At 35.9% G+C, this 23,582-nt stretch overlaps 1 protein-coding gene across 1 annotated transcript in view; it reads left to right on the forward strand.

Moving 5' to 3' along the window:
- The window catches only part of LOC131067973 (uncharacterized), a 29,256-nt gene extending 5,973 nt beyond the window's left edge, over positions 1-23,283 (forward strand). The window contains exon 2 of the mRNA XM_058003155.2: positions 22,428-23,283. Coding sequence (XP_057859138.2) covers positions 22,428-23,044 — 617 coding nt within the window. The 3' untranslated portion in view covers positions 23,045-23,283. The remainder of the gene's footprint in view (positions 1-22,427) is intronic.
- The last annotated feature ends 299 nt before the right edge of the window (positions 23,284-23,582 follow it).

The raw sequence follows: 23,582 nt of genomic DNA on the forward strand, positions 1-23,582 counted from the left end.
GAACCACAACTATAGGGTGAAGATTTCAAAGGATGAAGAAAACATTTCAAAAAGTCCAAGATATGGAGAAGGATAAACGAACAAAGAATTTCACAATATGAAGTCAAGACCTACACCAAGGAATGACAAGATCAAGAACTGCTCAAGAAGGAGGATTCCCAAATGTGAAGATGAAATGCATAAGGATGATCAAGGAAAGAAGATAGTTTCAAAAGAGTTAATCAAAGTTAGAGACTTGATCAAGATGATGCAATTTGGGAATATGAACCATCACATTAAACAATTGGATGATGTTGAGTCTCAAGAGATATCTACGCTGATGTGGCGCCTAATCATTCTTAACCAATCAAGTGGTACCACTTCAACATGTCCAAGTGCATTGAACCTGACACATTCCAAGAGGAGCAAGTGACATGTGGAGTCACATTTAAATATTGTTTATTATACCTTACCTCATCTCTCATTGGTCCATATTCAAAGGGAGGACATGTGTCCAAAGTTGTGTAATCATATCATTGGTCAAATATTTAAATGTAAATGGTGGTAGTTGTAACTACCCCATATTAGGGTTTTATTGTTCAAATCTTGGCCATTGATTTCAAATCAATCTAGGCCCTTGAATTGTAATTCAAAGTCTATAAAAGGCTTGGCCTTTTCATTTGTAAAGGTTAAGAGTTGATAATTAGGAAATAGAGTAGTAGCAAGTAGAAGTAGTAGTAGTAGGAGGAGATCAGAGATTGCTGCTAAGTCTACGTCAGAATAAATACACGATTTTCTTTGAAGATATGGTGGATCTTTATATGAGTTTCAACATGTTGCATTGTTTCTACTTTTCAAGTTTTAGATTTGTCTACATGGAATTGATTAGTTGAATGGGAGATCTTATTGCTGATTAATGGTGAAGCTTATATGTTCATACCATTTGGAATTTTTTGATTGCAAATTGTAGTGCATGCTTAGTTTGAACTCATATTTAAAGCTTAACTTCAATTGCTCTATGCTCATTGTTCATGGTGTTGATGTGCATAAGTGATTTGAAAATCATTTGTGTGCCCTTTGGAGATTGCACTATCTTTGTGTAGTTGTTTCCTCATGGTGAAACCAAGCTTGGTTTGGTTTCACTTAGTCAACAATCATTTCTTGCATTGTTAGGTGTTTAGGTTAAATTTCCTATCCCTTTTGATCTTTCTTTGTTTGAGAAGTTAAATTAGTTCAATTTCCAACAAAGCGTAAGTCCCTTTGTGATACCATCATATCACATCATTTCAATTGAGTATATCCATTGCAATGTCAAGACTCGACTGAAGAAACCTTGGGGTAGGCTTACTTGATCACATTGTTTAGCATATAAGTTTTCCTTGTTCAAGAGAGGATAGAATACTTAGTATTTTATTCTGTGTTCAAGGTGTCATAAAAAACACATCAACAATAACTTGCTAGGAAATTCACCATCTTACTAGCCACTTTGTAATTAATGCTTGAATGAAAATGATTCAAATGAATTCAACAACAGCCAAGTAGTTTTGAGTATATTCTCTATTTTCCAATTAGGTGATCCTTTATTTCAAATTGCATTGAAGATGCCATAGAATCACCTTCTATGTAAATTTTAGAGACTCTAAATTGAATTGTAACTTGAAGGCACAAAGCCAAATGATAAACCTTCACTTCATAATTTGTCTGATAGTTAAAAAATTCGTAGGGTACTCGCCAAACTCATGAGTCAAATTGTTGGCGATTTACTTGCGTGCAGGTTGACACAAGTTCAACTTTTAGATTTGCATTGAGTATTTGACAAATCTGCATGATGAACTTGCCTGATGCTGCACATGAAATGAAATAATGAAAAATGTGCAAAAAATGCTGAATTTTGGCCTTTAAAAACCCCATTCAACCTCCTATTTTCTTCACATGGGTTTTGCAACCTCCTTTGACCAATTCAAGGCAATTAAGAAAGTGAATTTCTTCAAATTTTGGAGTTCCAGGTTTTTTTCTTAGTGTTTTTGGAGTTCATTTACATTCCTAAATTCTTCATTGGCATTTTTAGGCATGTTTCTAATGCTCCAACTCAATATTTATGTAGTTTAAACGTTGTAAATTTTTTTTTTACTGATAATGCTGTATTTTTATCTAGTGTAGGGTTTATCCTTATTTTTTTTAATATAATATCATAGGGTCTATTAAGGGGCCCAAGCCCTAAATGCAACCAAAGAAGCCAAATACACAACATATGACATGTATAAATATATTGTGTACCAAATCTTTTGAATTAAATTAGATTTATTTGAGAACAATAATCAAGTATATTTGAGAACTCTTTTGAATTGCTGTATGTGGTATGTTGTATTGTTGTGTGAAGGGAACTTCTAAGTTTCTTGCAAATTGACTATTGTTTATTTTCCTAGGGTTACTTTGGAGGTCTGGTAATATGATGTTTCCATTTCTCCTTCTATTTTGTCATACCGAGGAGTAGCAATCTTGACAAACCTCATGCCTTTTATATTTGTGGAGATGAAGTTCTAAAAGTGGCTCTCATAGGAGGAGGTGGATGTTGAAAGTCTTTCGTTATCCTTTTTCTTCTTCTTTTTTTTCAATGTTTGACTGAGCCATATTGGGGTATCTAAGATGAAAGGATGTACTTGTATTGCAATCTCTTTTTTAACTAGTTCTCTTTTAGAATCCTTCTTTAGAGGTGGAGGAGAGGATTGATGGGATGAACTCTTTTCAAGAGGTGGGGATGGTTTTGGGGAAGACAAAGGTGAGCATGGAGGATTTTGGAGAGGTGGTTTCTATGGAGATGTCTAAGGAGGTAGGAAGGAGGAGACCATGGAGGAGGACAAGGAGACTTACAATCTAAGGGAGGAGATTTAGGAGGAGAAGTGGCCTGTTGAGGAGATGGGGTTTTCTTGGGAGAAAAGGAGGTGATTTTTGTGGAGATGATATAGAGGAAACAATTTTTTTTGTTATCTTCACCTTCTTGTAAAAATTGCCAAAAAATTTGATTTTGATTTTAGGTTTCGTCTTCTTCCTCACTTGTTTCTTTGTATCCTCTATTTGTTCTTGTCTCAAACCCCCCCTCCCCAACATTTACTATTTTATCGATAGTTGCATTTGTAGTTGGAAGAAGGTTGCTTCTATTTGTGTGATTTCTTATGTCTTTTCTTCTTCTTCTTTGGCGATTCTTCCTTTTTCTTCTTCACTGGTTCCTTCAATTTCTTTTTCAACTATGTTTTGCTTCTATTAATCATAATTTGAGTTCTATCCTTGTTTGACTTTTATTTAGGAATAAAGCAATTGATGGCTATAATTGGTTTATCAAATATTTGCTCCTCATACATAGTCTCCAACACTTTGTCAACATCCAATATTTCTTTAGTGAAGGGGATATGACAGATTTTATCTTGAAAACTCAAATCTAAAATGACGTGTCCACAATAATCTCTTTTTGACACTTCATGCTCATCCTCACAATCAACCCATTAGTCCCCAAGGTTCAGTTTGTGTGTGTATGCTAACCTTTCTTACTTTTCCATGAGCTCCTTGGGGTCATATGCCATTCTTCTTTCAAAAGGGTGAAGGGTCACCGTAGCCATTTCAACTTGTACACCTTTCGCACTTGCATAGGTTGGACAAGTGTAATCCCTAATTATTAATGAGAATTGGATACCTATCTTACGTTTGCTAGATAAAACCTTATAAACTTTTGCACATGGTTTACATACTCGAACTCACTGAGTATTTGGCAGGCCCAAAATTTTCGACTTGACAAAAAGTTAAAACTTAGCAACTTAAAAAATACTAAAACTTCTTTAAAAAAACATTTTTTTTGCAAAATTCAATTACAAAATTTATCAAATGAGTCTAAAAAACCATGAGCAAGTGTTTTCTATTAAATTTGATTCTTGAATACATATGGATTACAAAATTGCATCATCATGTGAAGCCGAATTATGAATACAATAGCTAGCTGCTAACTAATAACTATTATGAATTTATGATGTTTGCCTTTGAAAATCATCATCGTAAATTTCATACTGAGGAAAACAAAAAATTACAAGTTTTTACAGTTTCCTCTTCCTCAACCTAGTGAGAAGCTGGGGGGTCGAGGGTATGGTCCTTGCACTTGATTCTGGGTCCTTGCTTGGCCTATAAGACGGTGCCTATGGCTCCATCTTGCTGCTAGATGGCAATGACTCCTCTACCATATCAATGCCATCCAATCTAATCTCCTTTGCTTTGTTGAAGCCACATCCTCCATAGCTTGTCTCTCGAAGTCAACAATTGTAATGTCCCCTATTGGGACTTAAATCAATTTGCCCTAAAATTCCCAATAGGGTTTGGTTTATGCACATGATTGTGATGTTGCCTACTAGGAGTATGCCTATTTTCCATAATTAAACATACTTCATCATACTTATTATGCCTTAAATCAAATTATTAAAACTGGAGAACCATTAGTATTTATAATACAATTGATAATTACTATGTTTAAGCCCCAATCCTTACTTCTTTCCTAATCAACCCTAATGGAGGATGGGGAATTACTATGTTAGGGCACTAGAAAACCATTCTCCACAAATAGACCCAAGGGTTTCAGTAACACCTGTCCATACCACCTTTTGGGGGTCACCTACTTTGTGTGATATTAATACCACTTTTCCCTAACAAAACCAACCTATCCTCGTGAGGAACAATAGAGAACGATTAAGGACTAGGTCGTTAATATGCTAATCTCTCATGTATTATGAATGCATATGTAAATAAATGAAATTAAGTATAATTGTCATATACATCTGATTTCCCTATTATTAACAAATATAAATCTTATTGGTATTATTTCTGTTATATGTATATATAAGAATAAATGAAACAGCTTATATTATAGATAAATCTGCTCCTTATTCCTAATAAAATTCAAATATAATATTACTGTAACTAAGTATTTAGTTCACGAGTGAGATACAACATAGCAATCTGCTGTTACAACAATGCTTGCTAGTAATATAATATGATCTGCTCTTTCAATGCTGATACTTGCTGATCCCCTTATTCCATTGTGGCTTCCCTCATTTTATAGTTGAACGTCTTCAAGGAGGGAGGCGTCCTTTGGGGAATGATCATGCCTTTTCAGATTTGACAGATTGCTCTTCATCACTGAATGCTTAACATAGGTTAGTCGGCCAGCATATATGGTAATGTTATATGACAAAATCACAAATATGAAGTGATGTCAACCCAAACATAATTAAATTTATTTCAATTCTTTTGTAGGAAGTCAACCACTATGTTTTGAAAGAAATCGGCTATATTTATTTGCGGGGCATGATAGAAATCTCATCCTTTGTAAAGAAGGAGGGAGTCATCGTCTTGCACGGTTCAATCATTTAGGGATCAATCTCATCCAAATCAATAAGCTCCTTTGGTTGGTCTTCCACCTTTCTTGTATGAATTCGAAGGTTGTATTGGGCAAAAACAAGATCATTGAGGCTTTGTTGAGTCAACTTATTATGCTTCTTCATGTGAATGGTATCAAACAAACTTCTGTTGTGCTAATAGCCAGAAGCACTACAAGGTTGAGGCAAAATTTGGTGGGCTAGACTTTGTAGATTTAGGGTATTTCCACCCCAATCTTCCCACCTCAAACCTACAAATAAGGTATTCAAGATTTTGTAAATAAACAATATTCTATTAATAATTGTAATATATAACTTGCAAGATATTAGGCTTTACTTTTTCTTACTTGGTGTTTGGGTGGTTCTTCCTCATATAGCTAATGATGAAGAAAACAACCTCTGCCTAGTTTGCTTATAATATTGTAACCCATAAATGATGAGGTCTCTCACCTCAAGCTTAGGTGTTATCCTCACAATGCATGTGGATAGGCACTCTATAACCTCCCCATTAACATTTGTGAAGCTATTAGAGAAGAAAAACTTGGGGTTGAGGTAATCTGCATGAATAAATTGGAGTTGATTGTTCCACCTTCGATCAATGATCTCACAAATAGGGGCAAATCTTTTTTCATCCCTCCTGTAATAGTGGCCCTATCCATGACCTTATAAATGTATCCCATTTAATTTTTCTCCTCATCCACCAAATGCAGAACCATCACCAACGACTTTATTACCTACAAAGTACAAAGTAGAATCAAATTTAAGTTACAACTTACAATGAAACAAAATACTTTTAAATTATAAAAATAAAGGAATCAATTTGAAAATAAAATAAAGTTTGAAGTTACCTTGACAATCTTTATAACTGTAGTCGCAAAAACATCATTAAAAATTGTTTTTTCGGTCCTTTTTCTATCAGTCTTCTTTGAATAAGTTGAGTTTACCCATTCTTGACTCGCAAACATCTCCTTCGAGGGAGTCAATAAACTAGAAATACTTTGCAACGTTAGAAAATTAGTTGCAAGCCTTGTAGCACCTACTCACATAAGCTCTTTCCCCTTGGTGTGATCTCTCATCAACTAAAGAACCCATGGGTTATTATAAATATGTTTTGTTATATCTCTTGCTTCTTCTACAATTGGTCTCACTCAATCAATTTTGCCTAGGTCCCCCAAAAGAAGGTCAAGGCAATGAGTTGCACAAGGGGTTCAAAAAAGTGTTGGACACCTCTCTTGAAGAAATCTTCTAGTCGCTACATATGCTGCTGCATTGTCAGTAACAAATTGGACAACATTTCATAGGCCCACCTTGAAAACAATCTCCTCCAACGTCAAGCTCAAATTCTGCATTCTTTTTTTGTCGGAGGCATGAATTAACTTCGAAAAAAACTAAATCACTATTTGAAGCCACAAAAAAATTGAGGGTCCAGCTCCTTCCATCTATTTACCCATCTAAAAGAATTGCGCATCCAAACTTTTGCCATTGCTTCTTTGATCTCCCACAATTTGTTGTACCATGTACGTGTCTAGTAGCATCTTGGAGCAACTTGCCACTTAAATCTTTTGGAGAGGGTGCTTTGTACCCTTTCCCTGCAACCATTGATTTTGTCACCAAACACTCCCAATATGGACTCCTTGCCATATTGAAGGGAAGTTTGTAATGGCAAAAATTTGCATAAGCCTTATTTGCTTGTTTGTGCACCTCCGAATTCCACCCTATAGCTTTCAATCAAGGTTGTCCTCTTGGTACATTTCTAGGAACATAAAACCTTGCATCTAAACTTTGCTTGGATTGGATGAGGAGTATGGGCCACGTATATGTGGACTGCAACTAGAGCCTACAATGCCTTGTGTATCCACATTAGATTTCTGGAGCAATAGCTTCTTGTATGTCTGCTTGTGCCTTCACTCTCTAGTGCTACAAGAAGGACTATCATCTCTTGTTTCACCTCTTCTAGAGTTTGCTTTATATGGCTTGGCATCATGGCAAAGAATGCTTGCAAGATAGTATTTGAGGTGATTAATGTCACCACTAAGTTTCTTTTTGCACCACACACAAATCACAAAACCTTGTACTAGTCCCATTATGCCATATTTCCAAGTGGTGGCTTCTAGGGGGTCTCCTTCCACTTGTTGAGTCTTAACCAGATGTAGAGTCATATGCCATTGTGATTATATATTAACCTACAACATTGATAAGAACAAAAAATAGTTATCTAGAATATAGCAATCTGAAGTTGAAAATGATTTTTTTGTTTAAATCATATAAAATTCAAATGCGTTAAAAGAGTTTAATTGTAATAAGCTAAATGGTAATTAAATTGAAGAATGAATTTGATAAAAATATGATTATATCATCTCTTAATGCTAAAATGTAAATCTTGTATTAAAAAAATATATTAATAATTACAAATAATTTAAATTTTAATCAATCCACAAATTTAGTCAGATTGAATTATTCAATTCAATCATTTACAAATTTAAATGTTTACAAAAAAAGAGCCAGTAATGGTATAGTTTGATGGTTAATTCAAGGTGTTGTGATTCTTGTTGGTGTTGGAAATAAGCAACACCCAGACCAATGATGGACTGGTCCAAGAGGGGCCAGTAGCACAGTGGTAGAGCACTCCAGCAACGTATGGAAGGTGTGGCTTAAGGGGGGGTGTTGGTGTTGGAAATAAGCCACACCCAGACCAACGATGGACTGGTCCAAGAGGGGCCAGTATCTCAGTGGTAGAGCACTCCAGCAACGTATGGAAGGTCCTAGGTTCGAGTCCTAGCTGGTCCATGTCTCAACAATTCTTGCCACCAAGATTCAAACCCCTTCTGGGGTGTTATTGCTGAGTGTTCATGTCGGGGATGGGGTCCCCCATTTGTGGCTTCATCGGTTCATAGTTTTGATTGAAAGTGTTTACCCTAAAAAAATGCTTTAAAACTAAAATAACAAATGGAACCAACCTGTTGCAAATCTGAAATTCTGGAAACATCTTCTTCAAACCATCAAAAAAATCTTCCCAACATGCTCTTCAATTCGTGCTTGCTGCTGCTGCTCAATGTGAATATAGGGTTCTATAGCGCTTCAAATTTGTCTAAATGGTGCGTTTTTACTTGCGTAGCAAATTAACAGGTCAGACTTTCCAAGTTTTGGCAAGTACTCACCAAAAACTTGGCGTGTTTTTGATGAAAATCCAGCTCTGCAACTTGGCAAGCTAAAACAGCAAAAACTCACCATGGCTGAAAAAGAGTACTTGGAAACTCAGGGGGTACTCACCAGGTTTGCAAACTATGGATGACAAAAATGGCAGATTAAAAAGTATTCTTTGATGTATTCCTTTAAGAAAATTGTGGTATTTCAGGGTTAACAGAATTCAGCTGGAAAAATTGTGGAACATTCCTATGCAAAATTTGCATGGAAAACAAAGTCAAAAAGAAAGGCACAGAACAATACTGTGGTTGGTTATGAGTTGAGAACACACCGAAACATTGAAGATTGTCCCAGAAGAGAAATCTTTCTTGTTTAATAGGAATGCTAAATCATTTGGAAGAATTATCCTAGACAGAGATGATGCAGACGAGGTCGTGGTTCCTATGGGAAAGCTGACCTTGCTGCCTCAAAGTTAAGCGAAAGAAAACAAAAGTGAAAAGTTAAGTGAACAGATGGTATGTAGTTTTATCTATTAAGCCTATTATAAGCATAGATGAACAAATCTGCAAAAAATCGTTTTACTCCTGATTTATTGCGAGTCATTTATGGCCATGATTTAATCTGCAAAAAACTCTCGGGCGATTTTTTGGAAAAAAGGGGGCAATTTATTGGAAAAAATCGCAAAACGTCAGGAGAAAAACTCAAATAATTCTCCATATGAGATGAGCTGAAAATCGATTTATTTGTTCATTAATATGTGTGAAATGAGCTGAAAAATTGAAAGGCTTTGTATGCACATGCCAATGCCAGCCATTGAACAAAGTATTTATTTTATGGAAGATGTCAAGTAGAGGAGAACTTTAATTCTACAGAAAGGAGATTCAAGGAATGTAAATCCTCTTTAGTATGTATTGAACTCAAATTCATTTAGAGGGTGCACTTAGTTTTTGGTATATGATATGTATATAACTCAAACTTTGATTTATATATGATGGAAACCAGTAATATGCTCTACAAGTTCAGTCTATATGTGTGTTTTTTAAGAATATCTTAAAAATTATATATTTTCAAATGTTCGATAAATTTGCCGATTTTTTGCTGAGTCCCGAGTTTTCAAAATTTTTGGGCCAAAAGAGTTATTGCCGAGTAAGAGTTTTTCATCTTTGCCTCAAACTATAATAACCTATACAGGCAGCAGAAAAATGACAGAGAAACAAATAGAATAATGGACAACTCAAATACCCAGATTTCTGTTTCATTCACAAAATACACATTAATTAGAATTACTTTTAGAGCTGTGGCTGTAATTGACTTACAATGCCTCTGTTCCAACTTCCTCTTTCTCTAGAAATTCCCCCTGCCCTATCTTGTTTTCCAGTCAAATACAACTTCCTCATTGGACACCAGAATTGCATCTGTGGCATTAATTACAGCCAACTTCCTCATTGGGCACTAGAATTGCATCTGTGGCATTAATTACGGCCACTCATTTAAATTTTTAATCTACTGACCTCATTCCTGCATTAAATGACTTGATTTGAATTATGCTGCCACCCTACTAATAGCTAGCCATAGTTCCTTGAACGCCCCTTGTGCCACCTTTCCTTCATTGTAATCACACCCCTTAATTGCTGTCTCCATGGTTAGATTGTCCTTGCATCAAGAGGTATGCAAGCAGTAGCAGCATAGAAGCTGACGGTATAATGCCACTAACATACAAACTAGGGCACAACATATGAACACAAATGCCATCCACAAACTTCACCAACTAATGATTTTTTTTTGCAAGGTTATATCAACAATTAAACATACAATTATCAAGCTACCTCATGAAATTACTTTAGATAGTGCAACTAGTTTAATACATCATAACCAAATTTATAAAGAGAAGCATGAATGTAGCATAGAGATTACATCTTCATCAAAGGAAATAATTACATTTAAAGAAAATCGTGGAAGATGGGTCTGAAGGGCCAACCTATGCCTTAGGGGCTCATTCAAAATGACTATGCTTACGTAATGAGATCAAAGATTTCGTAGTTCAACAAGGAACACTTTCACTTTGTTGATTGTAGTAAAATAGGATAGCACTTAAACGGTCATAACTCTCATGTTACCTGGAGAGTCGACAACAAAACCCAAAAAACTTATATAGGGTTCTTGTTGATGGTGTTTTTACGCACTATGCAACACAAAATAAAATACTAAGTATTGTATTCTCTCTTGAATAAAGACTCCCAAATGCTAAGTTGTGTGATCAAGTAGGACGACTCTAAGGTTCTCAAATGTCAGGTCTTGATGTGCTCTTGGATAGACTCAGTTGTATATGATGTGATATTTGTTGGAATCACAAGATGGTCTTACGTTGAACACTTGAATGCGCGAATGATGCTGGAACGCGGGATTTCACTTGATTTGGAAAAAAGGAAAAAAGGATAGGGTTGAGGAAGCTAATCTAATTCTAAGAATGTAAGAGCAAAGGACAATCTTTGGTGGAATTCAACGAAGTCTTGCTTTGACATGCAACGAACATCTCCACAAGGCTAGTGCAATCTCCTAAGGATAGCTTTATGATTTTTAAATCATCATCACAAGCATGGACACCATCAAGTCGATGCATATCAATGAAGGAATGATAATTGAAATTAAGTTTGGCTAAGATGGATCCAGTTGACTACGCAGGGCACTTTACCATTGGCAAGGTGTTAGTAGTATGAATATACAAATTTCACCATTGATCATGCACAAAGTCTTCCATTCATCTAAACGACATGAGAATTAAATGAGAAGTAGACATCATGCAAATTGTTGAATCGACATATCAATTTCACCATATCTTCAATGAAGTTTACATGTCTTTTACAACAATGCCTTGGCAACAATCTTTGCCTTCTCTTCCTACTCTACTCTAATTATTTTCTACTCTTGAACTGCTACTACTGACTATTAACATTACAAATGAAGAAGTGGAGCCTTAAATAGTACTCTCATTACAATTTAGTGGCTCAGATTGATTCACAATCAATGGCCAAGATTGAAAGATAGAAACCCTATTGTAAAGCATTTAATGCTTGACCAATGATACACTTACATTTGATAGGACACATGTCCTTCTGTGAAAATTCAACCAATAGATGACGAGGGTAGGTACTTTGAACTTTGTGCCCACATGTAGTAGTTATTCTTTGTAGGATGAGTCAGGTTCATTGAATTTGGATGCCTTATCTTAAAATGATGTAATTGGATAAATGATGACTAGGCACCACCTCATCTTCCTTGATCTTTGTAACTCATCATAAGCATGTGAATGAATGAGGCATATCTCTTGATACTCAACATGTACAAGCTCGATCAATGAATGAGGTGATGGTGACTTTGCTCAAATTGATCCTCTAACTTTGATTAACTCTTCTGAAACTATCTCTTGTCTTGATCACTTGCATTCTGGAGCTTTCATCTGGCTATACTGACAATGATTCTTGGATTTCAAAGGGAAATTCAAGATTGTGAAAATTTCCACCTTAAGTGCTTGATGTTGATAGTTTGTATCAGACCTTGTCCTGACTATGCTTGATTTTCATCGTGCCTTGAAGAGAGTTGAAGTGCAATGTCCTTTTTGATGAGAGCTCGTTTTGCTCCAGCCATCGTCTACCTGTGAGAATTGGCTAAGTTAGTTTTATGAAGTTACTTTTGTATGAATGAATTACTTAGAGTGAGAAGTTCTAATTAATAACCTTGAAAGCCAAGGCTACCTCTCTAACCCTTGATCGGATATAATTGCTTTTAAAGCTCCTCAGACGGAAAAATATATAATAAAACCCTCCCAATCAGAATTACACAACTTAGATGGTGTTGTGAGGTATTCACACATTGCCCCATCGCAAATGGGGACCCCCACTTTTTTCCTGCTTTCTAGGTAGTGTTTGAGTCCTTATCTATTAGCCTTTGCATCAAACGGGTATAGGTGGTCAAAAGGCCAGGAGTCAAGTGGACAACCTTGTGTGAGGTGTGAAATGAGTGAGCTAAAACCTTCGTTTCATGTGTATACCCTCAAGAACGTACTTCATGGCCATCACCCTTGGAGCAAATCCCCCTAAAAGCCTTATTTGAATGTGAATTAGAGCATTTGAATGAAAATAGTGAGCATGGTTTTGATTTGAGATCACCTCATTCTTTAGAGCGAAGTTTCCTTCATGTGCTCCATGATAGGAGTGAATTTTTGCATTTTAAGCCTTTATCAGGTAAATTTGACATGTTTTGAGAATGAAAGCTTGAGAAATCTAAGGATTGACATTAAAGTGATGAAGGAAGGGTTTATTTTGGTTTTCAATTCACTTTAAGGCAAAAGGAGCAAACTTCACCTTCATGAACTCAACCACATGAGCGAACTTCATGAACACAAGAGGATGAGCGAACTTCATGTTGAATTTCATGAACTCAACAAGATGAGCAAACTTCATGAACACAAGAGGATGAGCAAACTTCATGATTTGAAGGAAAGCGAAATTTATGTTGGAAGTAGAGGAGTGAAGGAGAATTTGAGAGCATTTACCTTGAGCAAACTTCATCTTCAAACACCTAAGGGCGAACTTCACAAATCAGCATACATGAGCGAACTTCAAGAATCAGCCTACATGAGCGAACTTCACCTGAGCAACCTATGAACAAACTTCATGTTTGAAGGCACGTGAGTGAACTTCGTGATTTGAAGGAGCAAAGCGAAATTCATGTTGGAAGTAGAGGAGCAAAAGAGATTTGAAAGCATTCACCTTGAGTTGATTCAATCTGAAACAAACTTCATGAACTCGACAACAAGAGCAAACTTCAAGATTCAAGGATCAAGCTACATGAGTGAACTTCACAACTTGAGCTATATGAGCGAACTTCACAATTTGAGGCACATGAGCGAATTTCACAAAATGGAGTATAAGAGCGAACTTCATGAACTCCACTAGATGAGTGAACTTCAGGAATCAAGACATATGAGCGAACTTCAAGGATCATCATAGATGAGCGAATTTCAAAGACCAGCATAAATGAGCGAATTTGTCCAAAGCAAGATACAAGGCAGCTAATAGATCATTTCCTAAAGCTAATTTGATACTTTAGCATGCCTAAAAGAGAACGATTTTGAATGATGAAAGACGAGTAAGAAGTTAAGTTCATGAACTAGAAGGAATGAGCAAACTTCATGTTTTGAGGTACATGAGCGAACTTCACAACTCAAGGTATATGAGCGAATTTCATGTCTTGTGGATCGAGAGGGAACTTCATGAGAATGAGTTTAAGAGAGAATTTCATGTGATGACCTCCAAGAGTGAATTTCATATGCAAATAAATAGTGATTTAGAGTTGAAAGCGAACTTCATAAACTGAGCAAGGGAAGTGAATTCCTTCTAGTAGCCTTCCGTAAGGGCAATTTATCATGTTTGCATCAATAAATGGTGGAAAGGCTCAACATTGGAACCCGTAGAATGAAAATAAATGAATGAAAGTGAGTTCAAAGGCAAGATAAGGGTAACTTCATGAACTTTAGGGGGTGGAATGAACTTCAAGAGCTCCTCTCTAAGAGCGAAAAACAACTTCAAGTGCTCCTTCATGAAGACGAATTCTCTCTAAATCCTCTTATCAAACCTGCAAAACACATAAAATCAAGGGATATATCAAGCTAGAAGAACTATCAATATATTATGTATTTGATATCATGTTTGTTTTGTTTTGCAGATGAGAGAGGATGGTGATTTTAAAGCAAAAGGAGAAAGATTGTAAGATCTACATCTCCATGCAAGGAAGAAAACCTCATTTACAAGCATAAAATGCCCAAGAGGAATCTCAATTCTCACAGCACTAGGGAGTCACAGAGAAATAATTCTAAAGAAAAGAAGCAGTTGTGCCATCAAGAATTCGTTCTAAGGCACATCAATACTTCAAAACCAAGACTTATACCTTGCACTTCCATGATCAAGGCATTCAAGAGGATAGTTTCAGAAGAGTTAATCAAAGTTAGAAGATCATTGTCATCATCGTTGAGGCTGGATAATGTTGAGTATCAAGAAATATTCCTTCATGATGATCTATCAAGCCTACAAAGTGTAAGTTAAAGGTGGAATCCTAGTCATCATCCCAGTCATTATTTCTACCAATCGAAGGAGTTCCGCATCAGCAGGTCCAGATTCAATGCACCAAGCTCATCCACGAGGGCACAAACTTCGAAGCACCTACCCTTATTATCTATTGGTTTTGTCAAAGTGTTGTAATCATTTCATTGGCCAAAATTGAGTTTGTTGTAACAAACCCTAATTAGGGTTTTCATTGTAAAATCTCGGCCCTTGATCTCAAATTGATCTAAGCCATTCATTGTAATGAGCTCTCAATATAAAGCTCAAGCTCCGCATTTTGTAAAGGTTGATAGTGAATAGTTAATAGTTAGTAGCAGAGAAATAGAGAAGAATAGAATAGTAATAGAATAGAAGTTAGAGTAGGAGAAGGCAAAGATTGTTGCCAAACCTCCTTGTAATGAACAATTGATTTCATTGAAGTTATGGTGAATTTGATTTGTTGCTTCAACAACTTGCATGGTCTCTACTTCTCAATTGATTTTCATGTTGACTAGATTGAATGGAGGAATTTGTTGAATGCATTTGTGTGGAATCCATTTCGTCCATACCACTAGCCTCTTGCTTATTGTAAGTGTGCCTTGTGTGGTCAACTGGAGTGATATGAGCTTAACTTCAAATTGTTATGCATCCATTGTTTATGCATAAATTTGAATGGTGAGCAATGTTCGATGGTAATTTTTTGAACATCTTTGAATTGTCCTTAGAAGATTGCATTGAGCTTGTGTCAAATTGTTCGGTTTGATGGTGAGACCTCGCTTAGTAGGATTCCATCGAATCATTCATCCATCTTCTTACATTCTAGGCCTTAGAATAGACTTCCTCAACCCTTCATCTTTTGCCTTTTTTTTCAATTCGAGCTAGTTTAGGATAAAAAAGCATCACTATATTGCAACATCAGATGATCAAGTTCCAGCGATTCAAGCATTCAACAATTCAACGTAAGTCCCCTTGTGATACCAGCAATCACATCAACCAACTGTGCTTATCCACAAGTCAAGACCTGACATACAAGAACCTTGGAGTTGTCTCAAGTGATCCTTAAGCCAATCTTCAGCATTTGAGAAGCTTTGTTCAAGAGAGGATAAGATACTTTTGGGTATTTTATTCTGTGTTCGAATGTGTGTAAAAAACACATCAACAGATGGATAGGGCAAGATCAATTTTGAACACATTATCTATGCAAACTGCCAATTAGACTCCACTTCAAACCTGCAAAGATGTTTAATGATAAACTGAAATTCACTTGCAGATCTGAATTTGATCAAAATCGCTTGCTAAGATAATATGATTCACTGTGATGCTAGAATTGACACCCTTAAACTGCAACTTGTTGTATCAATGCCAATTCAAGTGCAACTCTGATTAATCTTGGAATTAATGATGTTTTCTAAGCACTCAAATTTAATTAGTCTCAGTCATACACAAATCGTTCATCAATATCCCAGCTGGTAAGTAATAATAGACTGATCGCTTTTCCAAAGTCACAATTATACTCTTGTACTCAGACTTCAAGTTGCCAATTTTAATGTCACAGCACCATTATTGAATAAGTGTGAATTACTGATCAGATGTTGAAGCACTACCTCATAATGCAATTGCCAAATATGAAGACAAATTCGCTGTCAAACAGTGGTTCGATATCACTGGAATATGAAGGCCAATTGAAGTCCCAGCATATAGAAGAAGTGGCTGTGCATAAAATGCAATCGCTATTCACTCTTGGGAGATCACATCAATCTGTAATTGCTCCACACAAGCCAATCATAACCAAATTGATAGGCAAAATGAAATTGCTGATGACCAGGAGGCAGAGATGAGGTCGCTGTTTGCTTTTGATGTGAAATCGCCAGCTTGTGAAGATAACAAAAACCGCATCCAAGGTGAATATCACCCACAATTTGCAATCACAAATCGCTGTATAAAGATGAATATCGCCCAGGATGATCTGAAATCGCTGTATAAAGATGAATATCGCCCAGGATGATCTGAGAGCAATATTGTTCTAAATTTGATCAATGAAATGATCAAATTTGCACTTATAATGACTTCACAAGTTTGATACCTCATCACACTTGCTGGGCGCATTTCATTAAATGAATTGATGCCAATAATAGTAGCTAATCGTGGCTCAAAAGGTCGATTTTAAATGCAAGGCACTAACCACTAAATTTGTTATGTCAAAGCATCGAACTTTACACCTTTGAAGTTGAGCGACTACATGCCAATCATTTAATGTGATCCAATGACAATTTATATAAGGCTTTGATTTTACAAATCGAGCCACTTAAGGCAATTAAAATCACATTATTAAATACAATTGCTCATATCCTTCGAACCAATGAACACTTTGTGCAAAGTTTGCCAACTTCATTAAATGTCTCTTAGTTCGATCCTTGGTGAAATCACTAAATTGTGAGCTCAAATCCTTGATCGCTTAACATGGAGTTTACCAAAAACCTTTAAATGATTATCATATTGGCCGCCTTGTGTTAAATGAAGCTCATCGACTTTTGTATGATAATGCAGCGACTTCATTTTCTTGAATTTGCATAACTGCCCTTCCATTAATATTTCTTCGAATTGGCAAATGCGCCTCATTTGTATAATCACTTGTCTCGAATTTCTTCACCAATTGATTGAATCGACTTTTGATTTTCAAAACCTCTCATTGATTGTAGTGGCGTAGGAGATAAAGTGTTAGGGTAGCGTATTTGAATGCTTGCACTTCATCCTATGAAAATCGCCATTGTATCCACCTTCAACGCATTGAGCAAGCAACTCACTTTGTGCATAGTTCAAGTATTGGGATGTGCTTGCTTAGCACGATTCATCCTTGTTGATTGCATTGATTAAATGATATGTATCGTTCAAAGTATTACTCCTCTCAAAATTGGCCAAAGCAATAACATAAGGCATCAAGAGCAATGGCAAAATCATTAAAAGAAAAAACAAAGTGATTGCTAGCAACGACTAGGTGATTGAGAGCATTGACAAAGCGATTGAATGCAATGACACAGCGATTGCTAGCAATGACTAAGTCGTTGAGAGCAATGACATGAGGTGTTTAAGGCAATGATAGGGTGATTGCTAGCAATGACAAGAGTATTTCCATGCCTTAGTCAAATTTTCTTGATTTTCAATTTTGCACTTCTTCCAAATAAAAGCTAATAGCTAAATGACTCAACAACTATCGTACAAAGCAGAAAAAAGTGGGGTTCCCCATTTGCAATGGGGCGATGTGTGATTTGGTCACAATAGTTCTCAAACACAAAGGAGCAGTTCCATCTACGACTTAGTCCACTATACACCAACCTGCTAAACACTTGAAGGAAGTATAAGGCATACGTTTCTACTTGAGCGAGGATAAAGTATAATAGTGTAGATTAAAGTGTAAATCTAACTAAAACCACTATAGTAGGCATCAATACTAACTTTAAGAATAAAATAATATGATTAAAGTTAATCCAACCCTAGTAACCATTAATCCCAAACCTATTCTATTTATCACAAACCACCATTGATCAAGAGAAGTTAAGAACTCCAATCATTAGATTCAACTATAGTTATTTAGCATTTCCAATACATGGACATGTATAAAATACAACTACAAGATCCATCCATTTAGCAATGCTATTCAATTTAGATGTTTTAACTTTTAAGAAATTAACATTATATGCTCAACATAAAACACAAAGCATCAACATAAATTACTCTTTCTAAGAAGAGAAAAGGGAATAACACCTTAATGGTTCTATTCTTTTCAAATCATCCCAATGTTAAAAGAAGTTTTCTATGACCATGAAATCACTATCCTTCGAGTTGACTAGGCTAACTTAGAATCATAAAGAAGCCAAAACCCTTCACCATTCTTTGACAAAATATAAATTTGAATTTAATAAATTTATATAAACAAGAACTAACTTAAAGTCATTAATTTTTAAAGAGAACACCATAAAATCGAAATGGGACACAAAATGTGTAATCAATAAGTATTTGCAAACATCTCAATTAAATTATCATTTTCGTTTACATTTCAAATTTTCAACAGAGTAGTGGGATTAATTAAGTCCTTAATTCACTAAAATATCATGCATATGTGACAAAGCATAAGGCGGCTAAAGACTGCAAGGACAACCCAAATTTAAAAACTTAAGAATTCAAACTGGGTGCAAATCAAAGATTCATTGCAGTCAAGTTTGCTGCAATAGTTTCTTAAGATGGATTTAACATATATATCCTTGGCCCTAGTGTCATATAGCTAATTAGATATCAACTGTGAACCATACAACCTAGCAACTGCCATTTATTTCAAGAAAAGGAAAAGAATAGAAAAGAAATTGTTGCTATAGAAATGATCAATAATTAATGTATTTTTATGATTAGTGAGCTCTCCAGCTAAACACTCGCAAGAGTCAAAAGGTGAATTGTCCTTCTTAGGTTTTAACTGCATCTAAACTACAATATGTAAATGCACAGACCAAATAAATATCTTACTTGTTTGACATGGTCGACAGTCAGACCATGAGTGGTTTGTGGATCCAATATAATGAGTTTCATCATTTGATTAGGTAGATCCCACCATTGAATCCCTCGGGCTAGATGACATGCTAAAAGTAGACAGCCGTCAGACAAACTTATCTTTCTTTTGCAGGTGAAACAATATTAAGATTTATCACATACGAATCAAGCAAGGATGATAATAGTTGCATGAGTGAAATGTTATAACGCAAGATATGGAAACCTAGTTTAAACCTAATATCTGCTGTTTGAGTTTTTTTGGATCATATTTTGTGTGCAACTAATCTAGGACATTTCACAGAGCACCATGTCTAATCTTGGAAGCTAGAAGGCTGCTAGCAGTTCATTGTTGTTTGGTAAGTTGCTTGTGGTGAGTTGGTAGCTGAGCAGTTAGTTTAAGTTGGGCTGTTGGCAAGTAAAGCAACAAGTTTTTAATAATTTGTGCACTAAAACACATGGGCATAAATTTAATGGCTATTTACATGTCAAATGCTGTAATCCTTGTGTCAATGCTCCCTATAAACTTTAATGATCATCATTAGAATTGCTGTCAAAGCGTATATTGCAGCAGAAGTAGACACTGCTGCTAATGGTCACCTGCTGTGGAAGTACGAATCGCTGCCAAAGCACACATTGTTACAGAAGCTTATGTGCCAAAGAATGGTGTTTTTTTCATTGTTGTAGAAGATCACATCCAGGCAGCTAACATTGAGAAGGACCAAATCTACCACTGAACCCTACGGAGTATCAGTTGTTGGCCTTTTCCTGTTCCCATGTCGAAGGAGGCATGTGATCCTCAAACACTATTACTTGCATACTTCTGTGGAAGAACTCGAAATGAAGAGGGTGCAGACTGTTCTTTTCATCCTCAGCAATGCCTTCATTCAAAAGAGTTCAGGGCACTTGATTTCACCTCCATAGGCAAAATCATCGACAAATGGAAGTGTTTCTTGCAAACAAACGATCATCTTCAAGAAGGATTGAATCTGTTGTTGAGATCGGAAAAGAATGAAATGCAAATCGCATTATGTTTTTCGTTGAGGTCATGGAACTGACGCAAGCTTTTAGGTTTAAGTCATTTGGTCTTACTTGGTATTTTCAAAGTAACTTGAGTGACTTAAGTCACTTTAGGTTTTTAACTTTTCCTAGGTAGTTATAAGTTGACTATAATTTATAAACTACCCAAGGCGCTATAAATGGGAAGCCCCTTGTCATTGTAAAGGATCATTTTGCAATCAACAAGAGGAGAGCCATTGAGATTATGAGTGAAGATGTTTTGCAGGGTTTCAATGCCACGAGAGAGGAACATCTTTCTATGAAATGTAATCTTGTAGACTCTTTGGTTTATTTCTACAGGATTGTACTGCATTGGTGCTTGATGAAATATAAATATTCCTGTTCGGTTATTGCCCATCCATCTTGTAATCCAGGTCCAACATTGCTATCCATCAATTTGATTATCAATCTGTGGCTAATGTGATGGCTGGGGGCATTGCATCTCCTGTTTGATGGTGTTATTCCTAGAGCTTGTCAGCTGGATCTCTCTCTCTCTCTCTCTCTCTCTCTCTAGTAGGGCCTTCACCCCAGCTATGGGATGAGGCACTCCAGTGTGGATTAAAACTTGACTAGCATGAATTCCCTCAGCTGGGCCAACAAGTTTGGCTGTCTTTATTTCTCTGAATGATGTTATTTTGCTGCTATGATTGCATGTTGCTGAATGATATTTTTTTTAAACAATATTTGTATGTATGTAAATATTCTTGCATGTTCCATCACTAGTAAATTTTTTGTAGGCTTTAAGTAAAGGGAAAGCTCCCTTGATGATAAAGTAGGGAAGTAGTCCCACTTGCCGCCCCTAATCAATTTGTGCCGGCAAACTTCAGGGATAAAACACTCCAAAATGTTCACGGTACATGAAGATGAGTTGGCTTTCTTGAAAAGTTGGCTATAGGGGCAACAAGAACCCAAAACTTTAATAAAGGACGGGCTTGGTTTGCCTTTGAGAGCAATCACATGAAAGTGGAGATTGGTGACTAAAGAGTTTCCGATCCATCAAAGGATGCACCCTGAATATCCAAGATGTTAAGTAGTCAAGATAAAGGGTGACTAAGAAGTTTTATCACTTTGTAGGATGTACCCTTATATTTGAACAGCAAATGATCTGTTGAATCCAAAATGCTCACTTCGAATGCCAATTTCTGTGAATTTTAGACTGGGAGTTCACAAACTGTAATGACGTGTTTTCAATCCATCATAGGATGCACCCAGAATATCCAAGATGGGATGTACTTGAGATGAAGGGTGACTAAGAAGTTCTACAATTTTGTAGGATATACCCTTATATTTGATCAGCAAATGATCCGTTGAATGTAAAATGACCACTTCAAATGTCAACCTCAGTGAATTTTAGACTAGTAGTTCATGAACTGTAGGGGGTTGGTGAACTGTATGTAGGATGACCTCTTTGTCGAGGAGATAATTCCACCATTGGTTGAGTTCTCTTGTACGAGGGCATGGAATTCCTCATCATAGTTGCGGCTGATGATCCACATGCAAATTGATATCCTTGCCAAGAAGATAATGACACAACTGCTTGACTGCTTGGACTGAGACTCGGGAATATAATTCATCATGATAGGTGCTATAATTGAGTTTGGTTGATGACGATTGATCTAATGATCTGCCTTTTATGATAAATCAAAAGTGGATTTAGGGAAAAGGGAAATGGCCTCTTTTCTGATTACTTGTGGCAGTCTGTCTCAATCATGTAACAGTAATACTTAAATTATATCTGGGTATAAGGAGCAAATCTCAAACAAGAATGTCACTTATGAATAATTGGTATTGATTTTATATACCTTATGATATTCTTTACTTGGAATCTGAACAATATGATTGATTATGTATTGAAATAGGACCAAATTGTAAATGGCAATTGCATAAGTTTTTTCATTTATTTTTAAATAAATTTTCTTTTATTATTAAATTTATTTATATAGATATGTCTCCAATTATTTTCTTCTAGTCCTTCTAGGAAAACTTTAGTGGTTTATATTTATCGAAGTTACTATTTTTTTTCGCCAATCAAAAATAAAGGTTATGATTCTTTCTTTTAGAGATTTTGCCATCTGTTTTAATAAAAGAAAAAATTGTAGGGAAAATGTTTCTAAAATTTCAACAAGCTTTTAAGAAAATTGAAAATTCAATATTTATAATGCTTTTAAATATATTCCCTTTTTTTTCCGTTTTGTAGATGAACCTTCTGTTGACGTTAGCAGTATGAATGGCAGTCATTTAGAATCTCATCAAGACAATTCAAAAGCTAATGGTGCTCCTGATTTTGGAGTAGAAAGTGAATCTTCAACAGTGATAGCTTCTGATTCCTCCAGGTTGGTGCACCAGGCAGGAGATAAAAAGAGGAAATCTTCAAGTCTATTCACAGTTAGCAGATTCAGTCATGCTATTGATGCTTCTGAAAATGCTCGTGCTCTTTGTTCTTTGGGGATAGCCATATTTTTGGTCATTCACAGCTTCCTTTTGGCAACTAATAACCCTCTGGGTGCAGTCATCGATAGGTTTGTTCCTCCATGGCCAGTATCTTTATTAATCGGAACAGACTTGACTTTAGTTATGGCAATCATGCTTACAACTTCAAAAGGTACAAATCCCATGGATGCCACTGGTCAACCTTCCAAAGAAACTTATCCAATTTATCCAATGTCAGGGGTTTGGAAACTGGTAAATACAGCAGGAAATATTTTGCAAACTCTACTTATTTGGAACAAGGTGATAAATGCCATGTTCATAGACTTCAGCATTTATCTTGTTGTAGTGGTTTGTGGTCTCTCTCTTGTTCAATACTGGTCCTGATCTTGATGTACTTGACTGGACAGATTTTCTTATCAAGTCTGATTTAGGCAGGCCCACGTAGTTGTACATGCCATCTCAGTAGGCTGTCTTCTTTGGAGGTGTTAAAAACAATCATGCCTGGGGCATAATTTTGAATAGATATAGTTATATTTTGTGTAGGAATGTTTATACTTTATGCAATCAATTTATTGATTTTATGTATGCAATGAATAAACTGCATGCTAAGCAGTTAAGGACTAGGTGAAGTTATTCATTTTCTGTTCTTGTGGAGTGCTATCATCTGTATGGTTGTTTAATATCAGGTTAGAGGACAAGCTGCTGAATAGCTTACCATCTTCACTATTATTGAATTTGTCCATCAATTTGAAAAATTTCTAATCATAAGAGGTGGTAAGAAGTTTTTCCCTTCAAAAACTTGTGTAGTATTCCAAAACCAGTGTATTGTAATGTGCATTTCTCAATGCCAATTGTATCTTAAGAACTACATTGAAGTCATTTAACGAGAAAAAGATTAGGCCTTTTGATTCTGAATTCTTGT

The sequence above is a fragment of the Cryptomeria japonica genome, chromosome 6 (genome assembly GCF_030272615.1).
Source record: "Cryptomeria japonica chromosome 6, Sugi_1.0, whole genome shotgun sequence".
NCBI lineage: Eukaryota > Viridiplantae > Streptophyta > Pinopsida > Cupressales > Cupressaceae > Cryptomeria > Cryptomeria japonica.